Genomic DNA, 25,397 nt, shown 5'->3' on the forward strand with positions numbered 1-25,397 from the left:
TCTGGAGTTTGTCCAGGTGCTGCTTTGCTGCGTATCCCCAGAAAGGGCACGCGTATTTCATTACTGGGCGGATCAGGGCCTGGTACACATTAACTGCTACTGGGCAGGGAAGGGAGCTGGTTGAGTTCAGGATTGGGTATAGGGTGGACATTCTGGTGCACACCTTCCTGTGGACCTCGTCTATGTGGGGTTTCCACGTAAGACGAGAGTCCTAGGTTACGCCAAGGTACTTGGCGGTTCTGCGGCAGGGGTTGGGTTCTGTTTAGGTGAAGGTGGAGGGGGGGGGGGACGTTGAGGAGGTTCGCGCTTTCTGAGCCTGCGGGTAATCAGCATAGCCTGCATCTTTTCAAAGTTGATGGTGATGCGCCAGCGACGGGCCCAGGTTTCTGTGTCGTCTAAAACATGAAGTGTCTGGATGCTGCCTGCTTACATCTAATACTTTCCCCTCTTTGGGGAAGTGTGAGGGGGAGTTTGTAGCCTTTCGGCTTTTACTCCCCTGTGTACTTGTGTGTGTGATTATTTCTGTACTTTTTTGATGTCTGTGAGATGTGATGTTTGTTCTGTGTGAGTCTGGTACTTGCCTGAGGTTTGGCGAGATAATTGTAGTGTTTTGGGTAGGAGTAGGATTTCTGAATGGGTATTGGGATTTTTCTCTTCGACTCAGTCGTCGAAGATCGTCATGGGGCGAGTGTGTTTATCGCGGGACATGTCATACCGACCTAGGGAGTGGATGAGGGCGTTTCCCGACCTGGAAGTACCTTCATAGAAGGCCCTTTCCAGGTCTTCGAAACGCTCTCTCAGGAGTGGGATTTCCGCAGCGGCATGTGAATCGTCAATAGGGAATCCAAGGGGTAAACACAGTGCCCTCCTGAGGGCGCGGTTCTGCAGCCTCTGGAGAGTGTCCAGGTGCTGCTTCGCCGCGTATCCCCAGACAGGACACGCGTATTCCATGACTGGCCAGATCAGGGCCTGGAATACGTTTACTCCTACTGAGCAGGAAAGGGAGCTGGATGAGTTGACGATTGGGTACAGGATGGACATTCTGGCGCAGACCTTATTATGGACTTCGTCTATGTGGGGTTTCCACGTAAGACGAGAGTCCAAGGTTACGCCAAGATACTTGGCGGTTCTGCGCCAGGGGAGTTGGGTTCCGTTTAGGTGAAGGTGGAGGGGGGGGGGGCGTTGAGGAGGTTCGCGCCTTCCGAGCCTACGGGTAATCAGCATCGCCTGCGTCTTTTCAGAATTGATGGTGATTCGCCAGCGACGGGCCCAAGTTTCTGTGTCATCTAAAAACCTTTGTAGCCTACGGATGACCAGGTCCTTGTTCGCGTTTCTTGTGTAGAAGGCTGTATCGTCAGCGTACTGAGCGGTGTGCACCAGGGGGGCCGTTGGTGTGTCCGCAGTGTACAGACTGTACAAAACGGACCCCAGGACTGATCCCTGTGGCACCCCAGCACGAATACGCCTCTTGGTGGAGGTGGCTGTTTCTACTTTGACAGAGAAAGTTCTGTTCGAGAGATAGCTTTTGATCTGCTTAACTATACTCCCGGGGAACCCTTGAGTGTACATCTTGTAGAGTAGCCCTCTATGCCATACCGAGTCAAAGGCTTTGGCTACGTCTAGTAGCACTATCCCGCAGTAGCCTCTGTTGAAGCCCTCTGTGGCTGCTTCAACCACTCTCATGATCTGTTGTGGGGCAGAGTGGTTCTGCCGGAATCCGAATTGGAAATCCGGCAGAATTTGCTCTCTGGTGATATGTTCTTGTATGGGTCTTAGCAGGAGGCGCTCATAGATCTTGCTGGGAGTTGGCAAGAGGCTAATTGGCCTGTAGTGCTGCGGGAATAGAGGGTCTTTCCCTGGTTTGTGTATTGCGACCACTTCCGCGTGTTTCCAGCAAGTTGGGAACTTGTGGGTACGAGTAATCTCGTTGAAGACGTTCGCGAGGTGTTCGATCGCCGTGGGTGGGAGGTTTTTGACCAACAGGTTGGTGACATTGTCATGTCCTGGCGCCTTTTTGGAGGGGAGGGACCTAATTACTTTTGCCACGTCTTCAGGGGCAAAAACTGTGTGTTCGTCTTCTTGGTCCTCCTCAGCATTGAGGAAGACGGCCAGTTGACGACGGACCACTCTTTCATGCTCATCATCCTGGGGTTCAGCCGCTTGGAACTGCTTCTCGAAAGTGTCGGCGAGGGCGTTGGCCTTTTCAGCATGGCTGTAGGCCATACCCCGCTCGCCATGCAGTGGCGGCATCCTAGCGCGTCTTTTTGTGAATTGTTTGGTTGCTTGCCAAAGTGTGTGATCGTCTACTTTGAGGGTTGTGAGGCGGTTTTGCCATTTCTGGTTTCTGTGCTCATTGAACGCTACCTTCAATTCTCTCTGTAGACGATTGAGCAGCCTCCTTGTGGCCTGGTTTCTGGTTGTCTTCCACTCTTTTGCCACTCTGTTCTTATGTCGAATTTGAGATAACAAGTGTTCCGGGAACTGTATTTGCGGCGGCGGGCCCCTTTGTGGAGGGGTGGCCTCTTCTGCTGCCTGCAGGATGGTACCTGTTAGGTCTTGTAGCGCTTGTTCTACTGTTTCGGCAGTTGGTGGCGGAGCGCGAGCGATATCAGAGGCGACTGTTTCTCGGTATCGCTCCCAGTTTGTACGTTTGTAAGACGTCTGGTACTGTGGGAGTGCTACCCATTCTCTCACGTCGACCTCTAGGATCACTGGGTTGTGGTCGGAGGACATTCTGTTGACCGTCCTCGCGGTCACAAACCCCGTAATCCTCCTAGTGAGAGCTATGTCTAACTCGTTGGGCCTGCCTCAATTTTTTGGAAAATGTGTGGGCTCGACTGGACCCCATGTTTCGAAATGGTAGTTGCGCGCTAGTTGTTGCAATCTGGCGCCTGCTCTGGAGGTTACTCTAGAATTCCATCAGGATGTTTGGCATTGAAGTCGCCCCGTATTATGAGTTTGCCTTCAATTTGCCCTAGAGTAGCTATGTCTCCCTCATCTATCTGGTCTTGTGGGGGTCGGTAGATTGCAACGATTGTTAGGGGTCCAGTGGCAGTGGCTACTTCCACTGCCACTGCTTCGATTTTATTGGTAGCTGGTAAGAATACCTGGTGGTGGGGGATCCCTCTTTTTTTGTATATGGCCACTCCTCCACCATGGGTTGGCCTGTCTTTGCGATAGCTAACATAGTTGGGGACTGTCGCTTTTGTTCCCGGTTTTAAGTGGGTTTCCCCCATCATGCATATGTCGATGGAGAACTCCTTCATGAGTTCTCTGAACTCTACCTCTTGGTTAACAATGCCGTCTGCGTTAAAGACGCACATTGTCAGGCCATGGATGTTTGGTCGTCTATCCATGATGGGGTTTTGAAACTACTGAGGAAGTCGCAGAGGGGAGCGACTGCTGGACTGTTGCCTGAAGGGCAACGAGGATCTGTGTGTTCTACTTCTGGGCTTCCCTGAATTCCTTCATCATTTCCATGACGAGGTTCATGGTCTGCACCATAACGCCTAACAACTGGTACATGGGGGGGGGGGGGGGGTGGACTGTGTGTGGGGTTCCCTAGAGCTTCCTCTGACTTGGTGGACCTGGTCGCTGTTGTTGTGTGTTTCCCGGTGTTGTTCTTGTGACTGTGATTGGTGTTGTGGTGACGGGGCCACACTTTCATGGTTTCTCGGGGGAGAAACCACTTCTGCATATGTTGCCCTGGGTGTGTCTGGTCTTGGTTTTAACCAGGCCTTGTCTGTGTGTGTTGTTGTATTTTGTTTTCTTGTGTGGTTGGTTGGGTTTGTCGTGTTTTGTTTACGTGTGTGGGGGGCGGCCTTTGCGTCCTTTGCCTGCTGTGAGTGTCTTTTGTGGACCTCACAACCTTGGTAACCCGCTGTGTGGTTTTTGCCACACAGCGCGCACCTTATTTGTGGGTCCGTGTGCTTGAGTGTGCATGTCCTGGTGTCGTGGGCCTCGGCGCACTTCCTGCATCTCACTGGCATGGTGCAGTGCACAGCTATGTGGTTGAGGCCCTGACACCTGAAGCACTGCACCGTCTTGTTTTTATGGCACAGCAGCTCCGTGGTGACAGGCACTGCCAGGACCATCTTAATCTCCCTCTTGTTTTGGGGTATGTCAGGGAGTGTTACCTGGTACAGCGGCCACTTACTGTCTATGCTGCCCATTTGCTGTACCACCTTGACGACGTACCCCCGGGCAGTCAAGTCTGTTTTGATTGCCTGGGGGACACTCGTCTTGGAAGGTCTCTGATAACTATGTTCCTGTTCCATGTCTTTGTTGTTGGGAATGTGTAGTGAGGTATGCTTCTCGTGTTGAATAGTGTTTTGACTGTGTTGTAGTGTTCGAGTGTGTCTACTGTGACTTTTATTTTGTCTCCACCGGTGGGTTTTGCCTGGAAACTGCCTCCCCCGATTTCTGTCTTGAGCAACTCGAAGAGCTCCTTGTAGTTATGAGGAAACTCTGCGACAATCGGGGGGAGGTGGTGGACGACTTGGTTCTGTGTTTGTGTTGTGTTTTCTGTTGTCTCTGGCTCCTCAGCAACCGCCTGGAATCTGTTTGGGGTGGGTTCCACTCCCCGGGCCGGCGGAAGCCTCGGCTGGCGAAACGTTTTCTTCGCCAGCACGAAACCATCCGAGTCCTGCCCGGTTACGAGGTTCCCTTCCAGTGCCGGTGTTTCCTGGTCCCCTCCCAGAGCGACGACAGGTGCTGTCGGGGGCGCAGGCTCCTCGGAGGGCGTGGAATTGGTTAGGGTGGGGGTGGTGGATTGCTTCTTCCCCTTGGAGTGCTTCTCCTTCCTGTCCTTCTTCACACGGCGCTGCTTTGATGTGGTGGACTTGTTTGGGGGGGATTTAAGGTATTTGGAACGGGTGGAGGACTGAGACGAGGGGGTGGGTTTGGGGAGGATTTTGGTCGGCAGGCGGATCGTCTGCTTGCCATTTTTCATGGATTCAATGTATTCAGGTAGTGTGTCGGTGGCGTGGGCAAGCAGGAGCGGGGTTAGGACGAGGTTAGGAGGGGTGGGATTGCAAGTACTGACGATGTATGAGGTTGTTGGTGTTCTGTGTAGGGTGGCATTTTTTGCTGTGTTATTTGCCACGTCCGGTACGGAGAGGGGGGTGCTGCCAGAGGGGTGCCAGTTACAGCCATCGTTGACACCGTTAGGTGGCCCGGCTGCATTTCTGGCCCTATTCTCCTTGTGGACGCGGAGGTCTGATCGGCGGCGGCGGAAACCTTCTCTGCGGTTCCGCGGCCGGCTCCCAGGTCCTGGCCCACATTTTCCCAAACCTTGGGGGGGGGGGGGGGGGGGCAGAGCCTGGCTCTGCGGCAGCTGGGGCGCCCGAAACGGCCGGAGACGCGCCCCGCGACAACAACAAGTCGCGCCTTTTGTCGACAGCGGAAGACCGCTTCGACCCCAAGGCGTCACCTGCACACGACATTTCCGCAGTGGCAAGAAGCACGACAATGCCACTCTAAATACTTCCTGAGGTTGCTTTGCCCTCAGATGATGAGCGCCAAACTGTGTTTTAACAAAAACTCAGTTGGCCACTCCTGCGTCCTTGGTATGCGTAAGTTTCAAAGCTTTACGCACCCTCGAGACATAACCCGCCAGCAGGTCCCTATGGCTCGGTGTAGTATCGTAAGCGCTCCCGCAGCTCCGCACGCGATCAATGCACAGTACGACTGGCACCAAGGGACTCGTCTGGATGCTGCCTGCTTTCATCTAATACTTTTCCCTCTTTGGGGAAGTGTGAGGGGGAGTTTGCAGCCTTTTGGCTTTTACTATCCTGTGTACATGTGTGTGTGATTTTTCTATATACTTTTGGTGTCTGTGATAAGTGATGAATTGTTGTGAGTGTGTCTGGTACTTGCCTGAGGTAGGCGAGATGATTGGTGATGTATGGGAAGGAACTGGATTAGGGATTGGGTACTGGGATTTTCTCTTCGACTTAATCGTCGAAGATCGTCATAGGGCGCTTGTGTTTATCGTGGGACATGTCATACCGACCTAGGGAGTGGATCAGTGCATTTCCGGATAGGGTATAGGATCGACATTCTGGCGCAGACCTTCCTGTGGACCTCGTCTATGTGGGGTTTCCACGTAAGACGAGAGTCCAAGGTTACGCCAAGGTACTTGGCGGTTCTGCGCCAGGGGAGTTGGGTTCCATTTAGGTGGATGTGGAGGGGGGGACGTTGAGGAGGATCGCGCTTTCCGAGCCTGCGGGTAATCAGCATTGCCTGCGTCTTCTCCGTATTTATGGTGATGCGCCAGCGACGGGCCCAGGTTTCTGTGTCGTCTAAAACCCTTTGTAGCCTACGAATGACCAGGTCCTTGTTCGCATTTCTCGTGTAGAAGGCTGTGTCGTCTGCATACTGCGCGGTGTGCACCAGGGGGCCGTTGGAGTGTCCGCAAAGTACAAGCTGTACAATACGGGCCCCAGGACCGATCCCTGTGGCACCCCAGCACGAATGCGCCTTCTGGTGGAGGTGGCTGTTTCTACTTTGACGGAGAAAGTCCTATTCGCGAGGTAGCTCTTGATTAGCTGAACTATGCTCCCTGGAAACCCTTGTGAGTACAACTTGTAGAGTAGCCCTCTATGCCATACTGAATCAAAGGCTTTGGCTACGTCTAGTAGCACTATCCCGCAGTAGCCTCTGTTGAAGCCCTCTGTGGCTGCTTCAACCACTCTCATGATCTGTTGTGGTGCAGAGTGGTTCTGCCTGAATCCAAATTGGAAATCCGGCAGAATTTGCTCTCTGGTAATATGTTCTTGTATGGGTTTTAGCAGGAGGCGCTCATATATCTTGCTGAGTGTTGGCAAGAGGCTTATCGGCCTGTAGTGCTGCGCGAATAGAGGGTCTTTTCCTGGTTTGTGTATCGCGACCACTTCCGCATGTTTCCAGCAAGCTGGGAACTCGCGGTAACGAGTAATCTCGTTGAGGACGTTCGCGAGGTGTGTGATCGCTGTGGGTGGGAGTTTTTTGACTAACTGGTTTGTGACACTGTCGTGTCCTGGCGCCTTTTTTGTAGGGAGAGACCTGATTACTCTTGCCACGTCCTCGGGGGCAAAAAGTATGGGTTCGTCCTCTGGGTCCTCCTCAGCATTGAGGAAGACGGCCAGTTGACGACTGACTACCTCTTCATGCTCTGGATGCTGTGTTCTGCATATCTATATAGCTGCTTGGCCGTGGTCCACTTCTCTAGGCCGGCCAATCACGTTGCTCCAGAAAGGGGTACCGCGACGGTGGTGGTGGGGGGCCGTGGAGCATGCTGGCGTCCAGACCCGGTGGCTGTCCAATCTAGTCTGCAGACGCCACTGCCTTCAGATCGGAGCGTTCCTGACGTATTTGGTCAATTGTGGGATTCCATGCTGCACTGAGCTGAAAACCGCTATCACTGTTTAGTAAACTGTTGTGCAGACGTATTTCCACTGCCTTTTTGAAGATCGACTCCCCGAAACCATTGGCGCTGCACAGCTTCTTGGTTTTTTGGAATTTGAAGGTGTGTCCCTCCTCAGATACCGCGGACTTGTCTGTCTGTCCTAGTCGTACGTTCCTGATGTGTTCAGTACGGCGCTGTGACATACACCGCTGTGTCTGCGCGATATATTTCATCCCACATTCACACTCAGTACTGTAAATTCCCGGCGTCTGTAACCATGGCTGGTCTTGGATGAGCCCAGTATATCTTTAACTTTTTTCGGTGTGCGAAAGATGGTAGTTATTTCGTGCTTCTTTCGTATTCTTGCAATCTTGGCTGTCGGCGGTCCATCAAACGGCAGAAACGCCACACGTTTTGCTTCGTCTTCCTCTGGTTTCTCCTCGACCCTCTTGACTGCAAGCAAAGCGCGTCTTATTTGTGTCTCTGTGTAGCCGTTCTTTCGGAAGGCCCCTGCAGATGTGGCAGCTCACGCGGCAAACTCTCACTGTCGCAGATCGACATGACTCTTTGCACTAAGGTGTTTAGTACTGCTTGCTCGACGTCGAGCAAGCCATACGTGGACTCCCGCCGAGAGCAGCCAGTGAAGTGAGGAGGGAGACCAGCAGGGTACTCGAGAAAGCAAGAATGCCGAAGAACATTATGGCAGAAGAGCGCAAGGCACTGTTGAGCCTTCGCCATGAGAAGAATATATTGGTCTTAGCAGCAGACAAAGGGAATGCGACAGTCCCACTGAAGTCAGAACATTACTGGCAGAAGATCGACACCTTACTACAAGATCCAGCATACAAAGAAGTGGGAAAAAACACGACTGCTTCTTTTACGCGAAAGACCATCGATCTTCTCAACAGCTCAGGACTTGGCAAAAACACCATCAGGAAGCTTTCCCCTCGGGCACCAGCTCCACCGCGACTGTATGGCATCGCGAAGATCCATAAGGAGAATCTATACTGAACACCATAAATTCTCCGACATATAGTGCACAGCTTGTAAAACCACTCGTGGGTCACTGCCCTCACCATGTCAAGAACTCGACCGAATTTGTGAACGTACTGCAAGGGTTACGCCCAGACGAGAAGGATCTACTAGTCAGCTTTGACGTCACTTCTCTTTTCACCCGGGTGTGGCTGGATGGTTCCTTAGCCCTAATCGAAGATCACTTCAATGAAGACACACTCAGACTCTTTCGCGTCTTGATAACCACAACGTACTTCAAATGTGAAGGGAAATTCTGTGCCCAAACAGATGGTGTTGTCATGGATTCCTCCCTGGCTCCAGGTATTGGCAACTTGTACATGGAGACTTTGAAGATGTGGCACTGAACACCGCCCTCCATAAACCAAAGGTGTTCTACAGATACGTAGACGACACTTTTGTAGTGTGGCCCCACGGCCATGGATGGAATATATCGGGCAGACACAACGATGTATCTCACAGCGCTGTACTGAACACATCAGGAACGTACGACTAGAACAGACAGACAAGTCTGCGGTATCTGAGGAGGGACACACCTTCGAATTCGAAAAAACGAAGAAGTTGTGCAGCGCCAACGGTTTCTGGGACTCGATCTTCAAAGAGGCAGTGGAAATATGTCTGCACAACAGTTTACTAAACAGGGATAGCGGTTTTCAGCTCAGTGCAGCGTGGAATATCGCAATTGACCAAATACGTCAGGACCGCTCCGATCTGAAGGCAGCGGCGTCCACAGACAGACTGGACAGTCACCGGGTCTGGACGCCGGTCCGCGCCGCGTCCCCCCACCACCACCGTCGCGGTACCCCCTTCCAGAGGAACGTGATTGGCCGGCCTACAGAAGTGGACGACGGCCAAGCAGCTATGTAGATATGCAGAACACAGCATTCCAGTTCCTCTAATCCCCCGCCCCCCCCACTCAAGAGCACGTCCACGAAGCAGCGGCATGCGAAGAAGGATAGGAAAGAGAAACATAAAAAGGGCTGAATCCCACCTCCCGCACCCAAGTCCCCCCCCCCTACCTCTGAGGAGCCTGCAGTTCCTGAGCCACCATTAGCACCTGTCGTTGCCCTGTAAGGGAACCGAGAAACCGCTGCCCTGGAAAGGAACCATGGAACCGGGGGGGATTCAGAGGTCTTTCTGCTGGCGAGAAAAACCTGTCGTCAGGCGAGACTTCCAACTGCTTGTGGAGTGGAACCCACCCCAAACAGGTTTCAGGCCATGGCTGATGCGTCAGACAAAACACAAGAAACAACAACACAGAATCACACAACACACTGCCTCCCACCGATCGTCACGGAGTTTCCCCATGACTACGAGGAACCCCACGACATGATCAAAACACAACTCAAAGCGGACAACTTTACAGCAAAACCAACAGGGGAGGGGAGGGGGGGACAAAATAAAGATCACTCTACACAACATAGAAAACTACACCACCATTAAAGTGGCTGTCACAGACAAAAATATACCCCATTATACATTCTCCACCACCAAGACAAGGAACAAAAGTAATGTCATTAGGGACCTCCCCAGACGGCTCTCGGCCCAGGCAGTCAAGACAGACATGGCAACCCAGGGATTTGTAGTCAAAACAGTAGAGCAGATGGGTAAAAATGGGGCAGAGAGTAAGTGGCCACCATTACAGGTTACTCTGCCGGACATACCGCAGAACAGGCGAAAGCTGTTCTAGCAGTCCCTGTCACCATGGAGCCGCTCCACCGCAAGAACAAGGTGGTGCAGAGCTTCAGGTGTCAGGGACTGGATTCACATTGCCGCCCACTGCCAGATGCAAGTGCCCTGTAGAAAATGCGCGAACACCACTACACTAGGACTTGCACAGTAAAACACATGGACCCGCAGGTAAGGTGTGTGCAGTGTGGGAAAAACCACATGGCAGGGCATCGAGGGTGCGAGGTCCACAAAACCCACACAGAAGGCAAAGGATGCGAAGGCCGCCCCCCACACACACGAAAACAAGACACAGCTGCCCCATCGGACCACACAGAGAGACAAAACAGGAGAACACACACAGGCAAAACTTGGGTAAAACCAAGGCCTGACACTCCAAGGGCAACATAGGCATAAGTGGTCTCTCCACCAAAGAGCCACGGAAACGTCGAAAAATCGGAGCAAGCCCTGTCACTGCAACACCAGACACACACACAAGAACCGGGAAAAACACAACAACGGCCAGGTCCACCAAGACAGAGGAAGCTCTATGGAACCCCACACACACTCCAACCCCTCAGATCAATTGTTAGACATTATCGTCCAGACCATGAACCTCGTCATGGAAATGATGAAGGAATTCAGGGAGGCCCAGAGCCAGAACACTCAGATCCTCGTTGCTCTTCAGGCAACAGTCCAGCAGTCGCCCCCCTCTGCGATTTCCTCAGTACTCACAAAACCCCATCATGGATGGACGACCAAATATCCAAGACCTGACAATGTGCGTCTGTAATGCGGATGGCATTGTTAATCAAGAGGTCGAGTTCAGAGAACTCATGAAGGAGTTCTTCATCGACATATGCATGATGGGGAAACCCACCTAAAACCGGGAATAAAAGCGACAGTTCCCAACTATGTTAGCTACCGTAATGACAGGAAAACCCAAGGTGGAGGAGTAGCCATATACATTAAAACAGGGATCCCCCACTACCAGGTATTCTTACCAGCTACCAATAAAATCGAAGCAGTGGCGGCGGAAGTAACCACTGCTACCAGACCCCTAACAATCGTTGCAATCTACCGAACCCCACAAGACGAGATAGACGAGGGAGACATAGCTGCTCTAGGGCAAATTGAAGGCAAACTAGTAATAGATGGCGACTACAATGCCAAACACCCAGGTTGGAACTCTGGATTAACCTCCAGAGCAGGAGCCAAACTGCAACGACTAACGCGCGATCACCATTTCGAAACATGGGATCCGGTCGAGTCCACACATTTTCCAAAAAATGGAGGTAGGTCAGACGTGTTAGACATAGCCCTCACTAGGAGGATCGCGGGGTTTGTAGCCGCAAGGAAAATCAACAGAATGTCCTCCGATCACAACCCAGTGATTCTAGAGGTCGACGTGGGAGAATGAGTAGCACTCCTTCGGTACCAGACACCCTACAAACGTACTGACTGGGAGCGATACCGAGAAACTATCGCCTCTGATATCGCTCGCGCTCCGCCACCTACTGTCGAAACAGTAGAACAGGCGCTACAAGACCTAACCGTCTTGCAGGCAGCGTAAGGTACCACTCCCCCACAAACGGATGACCGCCCCCACAAGTACAACTCCCGGAACATCTACTAGCCCAAATCCGTCACAAGAACAGAGTGGCAAAAGAGTGGAAGATCACCAGGTATCAGGCCACCAGGAGGCTGTTCAACCATCCACAGAGAGAGCTGAAGGTAGCGCTCAATGAGCACCGAAACCAGCAATGGCAAAACCGCCTCACAGCCCTCAGAGTAGACCATCACACACTATGGCAAGCAACCAAACAATTTACCAAAAGACGCGCTAGGCTGCGAGAGGGATCTGACTTACAGCCATGCTGAAAAGGCCAACGCCCCCGCCGACACCTTCGAGAAGCAGTTTCAAGCGGCAGAACCCCAGGATGAAGAACAATGCTGAGGAGGACCCAGAGGACGAACCCCCACTTTTCGCCCCCCGAAGACGTGGCAACAGTAGTTAGCTGATGATTACAACTTCCTACAAAAAAAGCGCCAGGACACGACAATGTCACCAACGAGCTAGTTGAAAACCTCCCGCCCTCGGCTATCGAACACCTCGCGAACGTCTTCAACGGGATTACTCGTACCTGCGAGTTCCAAGCATACTGGAATCACGCGGAAGTGGTCGCGATACACAAACCAGGGAAAGACCCTTTCTTCCCGCAGCACTACAGGCCGATTAGCCTCTTGACAACTCTCAGCAAGATCTATGAGCGCCTCCTGCTTATTCCCATACGAGACCACATCACCAACGAGCGACTATTGCCGGATTTCCAATTCGGGTTCCTACAGAAGCACTCTGCCCCACAACAGATTATGAGACTAGTGGAAGCAGCCACAGAGGGCTTCAACCACAGAGACTACTGCGGGATAGTGCTACTTGATGTAGCCAATGCCTTCGACTCAGTATGGCATAAAGGGCTACTATACAAGTTATACACACAAGGGTTCTCCAGGAGCATAGTCAGGTTAATCCGAAGCTACGAATAGAACCTTCTCTGTCAAGGTAGAAACAGCCACCTCCACCAAAAGGGGTATTCGTGCTGGAATGCCACAGGGATCGTTCCTGGGGCCAATTTTGTACAGTTTTTACACTGCAGACACTCTAACAGCCCCCCTGGTGCACACTGCACAGTACGTTGATGATACCGCCTTTTACACTCGTAATGCGAATAAGGAGCTGGTCATTCGTAGGTTACAAAGGGTTTTAGATAACACAGAAACCTGGGTCTGTCGCTGGCGCATCCCCACCAATCCTGAAAAGACACAGTCTATGTTGATCACCCGGAGACTCGGGAGACACGGACCCCCTCAACGCCCCCCCCCCCCCCCCGCCCCCTTCACCTGCACCTACATGGATCCCAACTCCCCTGGCGCAGATTCGTCAAGTATCTCGGCGTAACCTTGAACTCGAGAGTAACATGGAAACCCCATACTGACGAGATCCACTGGAAGGTTTGCTCCAGAATGTCCATCCTATACCCAATCCTCAACAGAACCCGTTCCCTTCCCTGCCCTGTAGGACTAAACGTCTATCAGGCCCTCATACAGTCAGTAATTGAGCATGCATGCCCTGTCTGGGGATACGCGCCAAAGCAGCACCTGGACAAACTCCAGAGGCTGCAGAACCGCACCCTCAGAAGGGCACTGCACCTTTTTTTTTTCTTTTTTTTTTTTTTTTTTTTGGTCATCAGTCTACTGACTGGTATGATGGGGCCCGCCACGAATTCCTTTCCTGTGCTAACCTCTTCATCTCAGAGTAGCACTTGCAACCTACGTCCTCAATTATTTGCTTGACGTATTCCAATCTCTTTCTTCCTCTACAGTTTTTGCCCTCTACAGCTCCCTCGAGTACCATGGAAGTCATTCCCTCATGTCTTAGCAGATGTCCTATCATCCTGTCCCTTCTCCTTATTCGTAGGTTACAAAGGGTTTTAGATAACACAGAAACCTGGGTCTGTCGCTGGCGCATCCCCACCAATCCTGAAAAGACACAGTCTATGTTGATCACCCGGAGACTCGGGAGACACGGACCCCCTCAACGCCCCCCCCCCCGCCCCCTTCACCTGCACCTACATGGATCCCAACTCCCCTGGCGCAGATTCGTCAAGTATCTCGGCGTAACCTTGAACTCGAGAGTAACATGGAAACCCCATACTGACGAGATCCACTGGAAGGTTTGCTCCAGAATGTCCATCCTATACCCAATCCTCAACAGAACCCGTTCCCTTCCCTGCCCTGTAGGACTAAACGTCTATCAGGCCCTCATACAGTCAGTAATTGAGCATGCATGCCCTGTCTGGGGATACGCGCCAAAGCAGCACCTGGACAAACTCCAGAGGCTGCAGAACCGCACCCTCAGAAGGGCACTGCACCTTTTTTTTTTTTTTTTTTTTTTTTTTTTTGGTCATCAGTCTACTGACTGGTATGATGGGGCCCGCCACGAATTCCTTTCCTGTGCTAACCTCTTCATCTCAGAGTAGCACTTGCAACCTACGTCCTCAATTATTTGCTTGACGTATTCCAATCTCTTTCTTCCTCTACAGTTTTTGCCCTCTACAGCTCCCTCGAGTACCATGGAAGTCATTCCCTCATGTCTTAGCAGATGTCCTATCATCCTGTCCCTTCTCCTTATCGGTGTTTTCCACATATTCCTTTCCTCTCCGATTCTGCGTAGAACCTCCTCATTCCTTACCTTATCAATCCACCTAATTTTCAACATTCGTCTATAGCACCACATCTCAAATGCTTCGATTCTCTTCTGTTCCGGTTTTCCCACAGTCCATGTTTCACTACCATACAATGCTGTACTCCAGGCGCACATCCTCAGAAATTTCTTCCTCAAATTAAGGCCGGTATTTGATATTAGTAGACTTCTCTTGGCCAGAAATGCCTTTTTTGCCACAGCGAGTATGCTTTTGATGTCCTCCTTGCTCCGTCCGTCATTGGTTATTTTACTGCCTAGGTAGCAGAATTCCTTAACTTCATTGACTTCGTGACCATCAATCCTGATGTTAAGTTTCTCGCTGTTCTCATTTCTACTACTTCTCATTACCTTCGTCTGTCTCCGATTTACTCTCAAACCATACTGTGTACTCATTAGACTGTTCATTCCGTTCAGCAGATCATTTAATTCTTCTTCACTTTCACTCAGAATAGCAATGTCACCAGCGAATCGTATCATTGATATCCTTTCACCTTGTATTTTAATTCCACTCCTGAATCTTTCTTTTATTTCCATCATTGCTTCCTCGATGTACAGACTGAAGAGTAGGGGCGAAAGGCTACAGCCTTGTCTTACACCCTTCTTAATACGAGCACTTCGTTCTTGATCGTCCACTCTTATTATTCCCTCTTGGTTGTTGTACATATTGCATATGACCCGTCTCTCCCTATAGCTTACCCCTACTTTTTTCAGAATCTCGAACAGCTTGTACCATTTTATATTGTCGAACGCTTTTTCCAGGTCGATAAATCCTATGAAAGTGTCCTGATTTTTCTTTAGCCTTGCGTCCATTATTAGCCGTAACGTCAGAATTGCCTCTCTCGTCCCTTTACTTTTCTTAAAGCCAAACTGATCGTCACCTAGCGCATTCTCAATTTTCTTTTCCATTCTTCTGTATATTATTTTTGTAAGCAGCTTCGATGCATGAGTTGTTAAGCTGATTGTGCGATAATTCTCGCACTTGTCAGCTATTGCCGTCTTCGGAATTGTGTGGATGATGCTTTTCCGAAAGTCAGATGGTATGTCGCCAGACTCATATATTCTACACACCAACGTGAATAGTCGTTTTGTTGCCACGTCCTCCAATGATTTTAGAAATTCTGATGGAATGTTATCTATCCCTTCTGCCTTATTTGACCGTAAGTCCTCCAAAGCTCTTTTAAATTCCGATTCTAATACTGGATCCCCTATCTCTTCTAAATCGACTCCTGTTTCTTCTTCTATCACATCAGACAAATCTTCACTCTCATAGAGGCTTTCAATGTATTCTTTCCACCTATCTGCTCTCTCCTCTGCATTTAACAGTGGAATTCCCGTTGCACTCTTGATGTTACCACCGTTGCTTTTAATGTCACCAAAGGTTGTTTTGACTTTCCTGAATGCTGAGTCTGTCCTTCCGACAATCATATCTTTTTCGATGTCTTCACATTTTTCCTGCAGCCATTTCGTCTTAGCTTCCCTGCACTTCCTATTTATTTCATTCCTCAGCGACTTGTATTTCTGTATTCCTGATTTTCCCGGAGCATGTTTGTACTTCCTCCTTTCATCAATCAACTGAAGTATTTCTTCTGTTACCCATGGTTTCTTCGCAGCTACCTTCTTTGTACCTATGTGTTCCTTCCCAACTTCTGTGATGGCCCTTTTTAGAGTTGTCCATTCCTCTTCAACTGTACTGCCTACTGCGCTATTCCTTATTGCTGTATCTATAGCGTTAGAGAACTTCAAACGTATCTCGTCATTCCTTAGTACTTCCGTATCCCACTTCTTTGCGTATTGATTCTTCCTGACTAATGTCTTGAACTTCAGCCTACTCTTCATCACTACTATATTGTGATCTGAGTCTATAGCTGCTCCTGGGTACGCCTTACAATCCAGTATCTGATTTCGGAATCTCTGTCTGACCATGATGTAATCTAATTGAAATCTTCCCGTATCTCCCAGCCTTTTCCAAGTATACCTCCTCCTCTTGTGATTCTTGAACAGGATATTCGCTATTACTAGCTGAAACTTGTTACAGAACTCAATTAGTCTTTCTCCTCTTTCATTCCTTGTCTCCTGTAAATTTTTCTTCTACTCCGTCCCCTACAACTGCATTCCAGTCGGCCATGACTATTAGATTTTCGTCCCTCTTTACATACTGCATTACCCTTTCAATATCCTCAAACACTTTCTCTATCTGTTCATCTTCAGCTTGCGACGTCGGCATGTATACCTGAACTATCGTTGTCGGTGTTGGTCTGCTGTCGATCCTGATTAGAACAACCTGGTCACTGATCTGTTCACAGTAACACATCCTCTGCCCTACCTTCCTATTCATAGCGAATCCTACACCTGTTATACCATTTTCTGCTGCTGTTGATATTACCCAATACTCATCTGACCAGAAATCCTTGTCTTCCTTCCACTTCAGTTCACTTCACTGACCCCTACTATATCTAGATTGAGCATTTGCATTTCCCTTTTCAGATTTTCTAGTTTCCCTACCACGTTCAAGCTTCTGACATTCCACGCTCCGACTCGTAGAACGTTATCCTTTCGTTGATTATTCAATCTTTTTCTCATGGTAACCTCCCCCTTGGCAGTCCCCTCCCAGAGATCCGAATGGGGGACTATTCCGGAATCTTTTGCCAATGGAGCGATCATCATGACACTTCTTCAATTACAGGCCACATGTCCTGTGGATACACGTTACGTGTCTTTAATGCAGTGGTTTCCATTGCCTTCTGCATCCTCATGTCGTTGATCATTGCTGATTCTTCCGCCTTTAGGGGCAATTTCCCACCCCTAGGACAAGAGAGTGCCCTGAACATCTATCCGCTCCTCCGCCCTCTTTGACAAGGCCGTTGGCAGAATGAGGCTGACTTCTTATGCCGGAAATCTTCGGCCGCCAATGCTGATTATTTATCAAAATTTAGACAGTGGCGGGAATCGAACCCGGGACCGAAGACGTTTTGAGTATGAATCAAAGACGCTACCCCTAGACCACGGGTGCCACTGCACTTACCCATGGGATATCCGCTGAGATGAGCACAGAGCTGCTGAAATCCCACCCTTCAAAGAATGATTCCATGATCTGGCAAGGGCTTTCTATGAGAGCTCTTCCAGATCTGGAAATAACCTTATCCAATCCCTAGACCAGTATGACATGTCCCGTGACAAGCACAAACGCTCCATGACGATCTTCGACGACTAAGTCGAAGAGAAAATCCCAAAAATCCCCAAATCCTAACCCCAGTCCTTAATCCTTAAAACACTAAACATCTCACCAACCTCAGGCAAGTACTACAGACCACCAGGACACCAACATAACACACAGACAGCCAAAACAGTCAATGCCAATCACACACTCAAAATGCACACATCGTGGAGTAAAATGCAACAGGCTATAAACTCCTCCATACACTTCCCCAAGGAGGGGAAAGTAAAACGTGAGAGAGAGAGCAGCATCCCGACACTTCGCCAGAAGATGATGGGTACGAAACTCATCCAAACGTTGCGACAAGACGACGCCACCACTCGGCTGATAACCCGAGAAGAATCCACCAGAAGACCCACGAGGGTTAAACTGAAACTCTAGCAACAACACCTATCAAACTTCCTGGCAGAGTAGTACTGCCTGACAGACGAAGACTGGAATTCTGTACCTTTGCCTTTCGCAGGCAAGTCAGTGGAGCACTTGCCCGCAAAAAATAAAGGTCCTGAGTTCGAGTCTCGGTCTGATACACTGTTTTAATCTGCCAGGAAGTTTCATATCAGCGCACACTCTACTGAAGAGTGAAGGTGTTATTGTGTAACATCTCCTACATTGCTAATTTTTCCGTTCCTTCCAAGTTTTTAGCTTTCTCTTGTAATACAGTTAAACTCGTGGCTCGCTTCAGGTTAGGGTCCGAATTTAGCGTACCCATACAATTTTCCTCCCAAATCTCCAGACTGATGATCATCAAATCTTTCGACGTGTCCATGTCTCTTTCCTCAAGTTTATTTATTCCAGTGGGCACTGGCTGCTCACTGTCTACCTCCTCTTCATGTATAACACTCCTTCAAGGATAACACCACGCTTTATCCCATTCATCATACTCTTTCAGTGGCAAAACTACTTATAACATGTGTTACCCAACAAATCAGCCCCTATGCTTTCCCACAATAGTTTTCCAGTATCTTGCAGTACTTCACTACACAAACCAATCCTTAGTCACCTTCCATACTGCGTAGTTGGTATACCTTTAGCGATGCACGAACCTTCCAGCAGTATGACGCAGCAAATTGTTTCCCCTACATGACGTGCTGTCCCTTCAAGATTCATTATACGTTGTCCAAGGTCAATTTCAGTACGATGTTCATTTACGCAACCAAACCCTACAGTATCACAGTAACTATCGTGTATATGAGTCCAAACATCCCTGGTAACGCTTTGCCCCTACCTGAAAATCCAATATCGCCAAAGCGAATCCAAGCCTCGATCAACATCTCGACGTAACGTACATCATGGTGGTTCAAATGGTTCAAATAGCTCTAAGCACGATGGGACTTAACATCTGAGGTCATCAGGCCCGTGGCCCAGAACTATTTAAACCTAGGTAACCTAAGGACATCACACACATCCATGGCCGAGGCAGGATTCGATCGTGCGACCGTAGCAGCAGCGCGGTTCCGGACTGAAGCGCCTATAACCACTCGGCCACGGCGGCCGGACATCATGGTGGGCTTAACCGCTTATTTTCTATGAATTTCAAACTTCCCAGACATATGTTCAATAACTTCTGTTTTCTTTCATCCACTAATTCAGTTAAGGTAGTTTCCAGCTATGGACACGTTTTAGTCATGCACTGGAGCCGCTGCTAGGCGGTCCTAGAGTTCCCATTGTCATGTAACAGCAGTTTACCATTCCATTCCGTGCCTTTGTATCACGCCCCCTGCTCTGACTACAAACTCGTCCCCAGTGCCCCAGTCTTCCACATTTCCTACACTGCAGCTGTCGGCAACCACGCTGTGCGAGGCCTGACTCTCCATATTTAGAACATCTGACGTCAGCGGTAAGAATCCCCCTGTTATCGCGCACTTAGCTGACTGGAGGAGAAACTGCAGTAACAGTACGGGCAGCTAGGACGGTGCTGACATAATCCATGAAGACGTCTCCTCTCTTAATGCATCAAACTCATCATGCAAGTCCCTTTTAACTGGCAGCATTTGTGTCATACGCCCTAGCAAAGGCTTAAATGCTTCCATGGTGGTAGCCCTCCATATGTCTGGTTTGCTCATTGTAAATACGACAGGAAAGGACGTAACAGCAATAACAATGTTCCATCCTTCATTATAAAACTTCTGGTCCTTAATCCCGAGCGTTAACCACATGCATGCCTTACATTCCCTGACTTAATGCCCTGGCCTTCAGATTACCACCGAAGATTGGCTTCATGGAGCAATTTAGTCCAACTAATTACACTTGCCACACCTAACTTGGCAAAAACCAAGATCAGTTTCTTTAGCTTCACCATAAAGCCACTTAAGTCGCTCACTGGGTGCACCTTCACAAGTCACACCTCACAATCAACGGTCCAATCCATGTTATTAGACAATGTCCACAGAATAGCGTGGGAAAAAAAATGCTTGGTTCTCACAGGTCACGTTGAGATGACGATGCTGGTTGCTGTTCAGCAATGGTGCATGTCGTCACTGGCGTTCTTCTGCCACCAAGTGTAAGGAAGTCAGAGGTGCAGTTACTGTTAAATGCCAGGATGTTTGTCTCAGTGTGGCACTGCGTACTTCCGGCTCCTTTGTGGTCACGAAATCAGGAGGGCTCAGTTAGCAGTAACATTCTTTATTTGGTAAGACGCCGATGCAGAGATTGATGGCAGCGACTCACTGGTGTGCGTAGATCTCCGAGCAGCAGTTGCTACCTGGGCAAAGCTCGGGCCAGTTGGAAGTGTGAGTATGCACGGGGGCTGGGTGCTGCCCGAGCGAAGTGGCAGCGGTACAGGACTGACGTCACGTGTACAGCGGACAGCAGCTGCACGTGCTGGGAAGCCGGTCTCTCCCAGTTGTCAGCGAGGCGCGTGCAGAACTGCTAGAAGACGTCCAGAGACTAGATCGTGTCGCCCTGGACGTGATCCCCTCTTGCTGGCAATGGCTAGAGCCCCACTACCATCAGGTCTAACGGCAGTCTTAATTGCGATAGGCCCTTGGATTCGGTCACATAGGTGACGGAGGAAGAGCAGAGTTTGGCCGTGGCATAAGGAAATTCATCTAACCACTGTGGTCCACTGTGGTGTTGCACAGTGCTGTGCCAGGAAGCTCACTTACCCACCTCTGCACAGGTTGTGAAATGGGCGTGGAAGTGTGTTGCTGGATCACTAGCCAAGGTAGCTTAACTATTATTATGTGGCTATGGAGGACCACTGTAAGCGTAGACTCGGACTGCAGAATAATGATTTCAAATTTCTGGTCTCCATGTCATGTGACGTCCTTATGATGTCTGGACTGATTACCATGCACCTCACCTACTGTATATCCACTCAACAGTCCTTCTTCTTACTTTTCTATAATCTTATAATTACAATCACCCCTCCAAGTGAATCAAATTCTCCTTTGTTATTTAAGGATATTGTAAGACTTCTTCTAATAAGCAAAATACATATATTCTTCCACAACGTTGTAGGATTTTAGATTCCCTGGATTAATGCCCAGCCTTTCTACATTTAAAACATATCACCGCTGAAGATTGAGCTCACAGAGCACTATCGCCCAACCAGTTACACTGCCCACACTTAAATGGGCACATACCACCATTACTTTGTGTTTCCCATAAAGTCACACAGTACACTGTCTTATACACAGATTCACTACTGTTGACTATCTGACTCATTATACTAATCTTGCAGAATTGATTAAACCAACATTTCGCTTGCAGTCTTCGACAGTCATCTGCTCAATACAGTAGACGATGCGTGAATTTCTTTGCTCTTCTCTCTCTCTCTCTCTCTCTCTCTCTCTTTCTCTCTCTCCGTCCCCTTTCTTATCACGCTCCCTGGTATTTCATGCCCCAGGTGAAAGGAAATACAACATTTCAGCCTGTTTTGCTCATAGATACTGCAGAGCAGATGAACTTCAAGCAAAGTTAATACTTCCTAATCCACAAGCGACTTTCTTAATGAAATTACATATATATGCCGACGTAAAAGAAGTCTTGTACTCTTATTATACTGGTAGACCTTAGAGAGTTTATCACTTTTCTTGTTTTGGAATTGATTAGCTTTTCTGTACTGGATTTCCTTTTATGAAGCATTTTCTTACGATGTTGAAGTAGTTATAAGACTACCCCTGTGTCATTTTATTTATTAAATATCTGAAACGAAGAATTGAACAGAAGAAATATTTGAAACGTTGTGACAAGTGACCTGAAATATGTTTGGAAGGTACCCCGTTTTTTAGGTGTGTCAAAGTTAATGTTAACAATTTGATTTATAATTGTTTAGTAAAATGTATGTTTTCGCAGGTGATAATTATCATATAGGTTTAGAAATATTTTAATACATTTTAAGAAATATTTTATTAATACTCTATTTATAACACTGGTAAATGTTTATAGCTTACATGAAATATTAGGTACAATACTAGTCTCATACAGCATGTTCACAGTTCAACAACTTCCAGGAAACTGAATGTCTGGTATTCATCTGAGTTTCGTGGCCGAGTATCTCTGTGTTGTTTCAGATTGACTGTCTCCTGTTTCAGAAATACCCCAGGAAGACCGTTGTGTGGTAAATAATGGCAACTGCTCACAGATATGTGAAACTGTTGGATATGAAACTGTCTGTTCCTGTCGTGAAGGATACAGTCTCACGAGCGCCACTGCCTGCACTGCAGTGTCAGCATGTGAAATTGTTCTGTCCGGTACTTCAGGAGAGTTTACTATTGGTAGTAAGCCTTGCCAGTGGCTCATAAAAGCACCAAGACGTCGTATCATATTAATTGTAAGTAGTAAAATGTACTTGTATCTTTAAAATATTACTATACTTGGATAAAAGTTGTCTTCTACATGCTGTAAAGTTTTGTTGAATTATAACAGCTCAGTAATTGTGATGTAAACCAATTAAACGAGTCAGTATTGGATTCAAATCTATAAGTGACTCAATAGTTTATTATTCTCTTTGTGTAAAAGCAATATTAAGGTTATGTTACAAGTATTCTAAATTCACAAATATAGTCTGTGCTTCTGCGCAATACATAATCGCATAATTTTTTAAATTTTTAGAATTATTACACTCACACTCTGGTGAGTTTTCTCCTTGATAATGCTTGCGCCTGATGACCAAAATTAAGTTCCACATGAACTGTGACCACTTTAACTTAAAGAGAAAAGTGAAAAGTGTTTTATTCGCTGTACGAGCTGAAAGTATGGCTCGATGGCAAAGAAAGCGTCTGACTTGGAATTCAGTGGTTTTGGTGTACACGTCTTCTACGTCTTCGTCCGCAGAGCCCTTTACGGTGCACGCAGAAGGGTACGTTGTACCTCTGGTAGTCACTTGCTCTCGTGTTTGGAGCGAGGTAGAAAGGACTATCGATATGCATCCAGGCGTCCACTAAATTCGCTTATATTGTCTTCGACGTCGTTGTAAGTGCTGTACGTTAGTGTCAGTAGAACCGTTCTGTATCCAGTCACAGATTCCTGTCTCTAAACTTCCTCAATAGTGTTTCGCGCAAAGAACGTGGTTTTGCCTACAGGAATACGTATTTTGAGTTCGTGGAGTATTTATTTAATTCTCAGGAGTTGATCGAACCTACCGGTAACAAATCTAGGAGCGCATTTCTGAATTGTTTCGATGTCTTTCTTTAATCCGACCTGGTGGTGACCCCAAACACAAGAGAAGTGTTCAAGAATGCGATGCGTAAGTGAGCTACAGGCGGTCTCCGTTATAGGTCAGCCACACATTCCTAGAATTTTCAGAATAAACCGAAGTAGAGTATTCCTCTTGTCTGCAGTCGACCGTATGGATTCATTCGATTTCATATCACTTTGCAAAGTTACGCCTGGATATTTAGGGGGATACGGAATCACCTATCCCCGCAATGTTAATATATGCCTACTATAGGGAACATTTTCTCACAAACTACTGGAGACAGAGAGGTAAAAATTTTACTGTATGTGCATTCATATGTTACAACAATACTGAAACAACAGTTTATTGTCAAAGTATTTTCTTACAGAGATATTGTACATTTATTTTTAAGTAAATTTTTTCCATCGCTTTTTACTAGACTATCACCCCTAAGTCTTTTGTAAATCAAGTAATTAAAAAATCGTTGTTTCAGTATGTAATAGGGACCTATGTCACTACGTCATAAAAATTTCAGACTTCTAGGTTGACCAGTACCTGAGATAATGTTCCTAGATGAAGTAAAAAGTAAACTTACGGGAAACGGAGAAAGAAGATTAAAACATTCCTGATCCGTAGCTAATACCCCCTTCACAGTCTTCATAATCATCTTCAAGTCTTCTTTTGGCACCCCTCTGCACCTGTCTTGCTTTTTTCACTAATGTCTTGATTATATTATCAGCATGCCTTAGTCTGTGCTGATCTAAAAAGAACATAGCACGTACCGTACGGGAACCAACACACATACCCAACTTTTGAAGGACCTGGCATTTAGTTATATTTCCAAGATTGAAGGTTGCCACAGCATCATACACACGAAAATGTAGTGTATTAATTCCGACAAACACTGTTTTTGGGAGACGATGCCATATCACACTATTCAAGCACTCGTTGGGGTTCTGCGTTTTTCCGTGAAGACATTTCATCAGAAGACTTCTGTCAGCCAGATCTCTGAAAATGGGCTTTATTTCTGCCATGATGGCTGATGGTAGACTGTGGTGGTGAATGTATTTCTCTCCTGTTGTTAGTCCCCTATTGTATTTACACCAGCTGTTTTCACCTTTTGGGCACAAACCATGTTGTGGATGCTCATCCGTGGATGCGGTGTGGAAATATAAAGCCCATATAGCTCTCCTCATTTCTTCAAGATTGCCTGTATTTTGCCTGATTGCAAGGCCATAGCAGTTCTGAATGTGGTCTATTATGGAATCAGTCAATCTTCCTCTGCCATCCAAGGTTTTCCCATCATCTAGATTTTTCCCTTTCATAACTGATTTTAACCTTCTCAGCCTGGCACCCATTCTCTTCTGCACATGTCCTATACATTCAAGTTTGCTTATATTTACACTGTTCCCATATGGTTTGCTTTCCAAATCTTCTTTGAATGCTTTAGAGTCACCATCTCCCAGATATTTGACATAGCGAACATTATACCACTGTGAAGAGCGATGAAAAATTTTCTTCACCCCAGCAACCTCCATGCCACCACTACTACCATAATAATAAGCAATACAGTCATCACTGTGTTCATTTTTCAGCCTGCCTGTGCACCTACAGTATTTAGACATTATTGCAACATCAATAACCTTGCCAGTATCAACACTAGTTGCTGTTACAACACCATTGTTGGAGGTGTGGCCCCTTTTCTGCCACGTGCCATCAAACGCCACTGTGAGGTCACGACTGCCGTCATTTTCTTCCACTGCTTCTTCCACAGCAACCTGCATTGACTTCTGTGCTACATCTTCAACTGCAGATCCTAGTACATAATTGTAAGCTTCAAACTTTGAAGGTGCACTTGGAAGATTTAGAACACCACATAGCATATCACCAGCTGCTTTGCCCTTACCAATTGCTCGCAATCCGTAAACTAACCTAATATTTACACTATAAAGTTCAGTTTTCTTGTATCCATTATTTACAGTTACTGAAACCGAACTTGGAAACTTACAGCTGTATTTACAAACACTGCATATTAAATTAAACTGGGCAGCCAGGCCAACATGGGATTCTACTTTCAGAGAAACGTTTCCATGACATTTTTTGCAGCACAAACTGTTTTCAAGAGCTTCACACAATATATTCGTATCAATGAGTTCAAAAACTTCATTCCCTCTATCAAGTAAATTATATTTCTCTTCCAAATCTCTTAGTT

The 25,397-nt window shown here is 47.9% G+C and overlaps 1 protein-coding gene across 1 annotated transcript in view; it reads left to right on the forward strand.

Annotated features, from left to right (window-relative positions):
* LOC126416585 (uncharacterized) overlaps window positions 1-25,397 on the forward strand; it is a 418,464-nt gene that overhangs the window by 156,016 nt on the left and 237,051 nt on the right. Inside the window, exon 6 of the mRNA XM_050084337.1 lies at window positions 22,101-22,339. Coding sequence (XP_049940294.1) covers window positions 22,101-22,339 — 239 coding nt within the window. The remainder of the gene's footprint in view (window positions 1-22,100; window positions 22,340-25,397) is intronic.

The sequence above is a fragment of the Schistocerca serialis genome, chromosome 8, assembly GCF_023864345.2.
Source record: "Schistocerca serialis cubense isolate TAMUIC-IGC-003099 chromosome 8, iqSchSeri2.2, whole genome shotgun sequence".
Classification (NCBI taxonomy): domain Eukaryota; kingdom Metazoa; phylum Arthropoda; class Insecta; order Orthoptera; family Acrididae; genus Schistocerca; species Schistocerca serialis.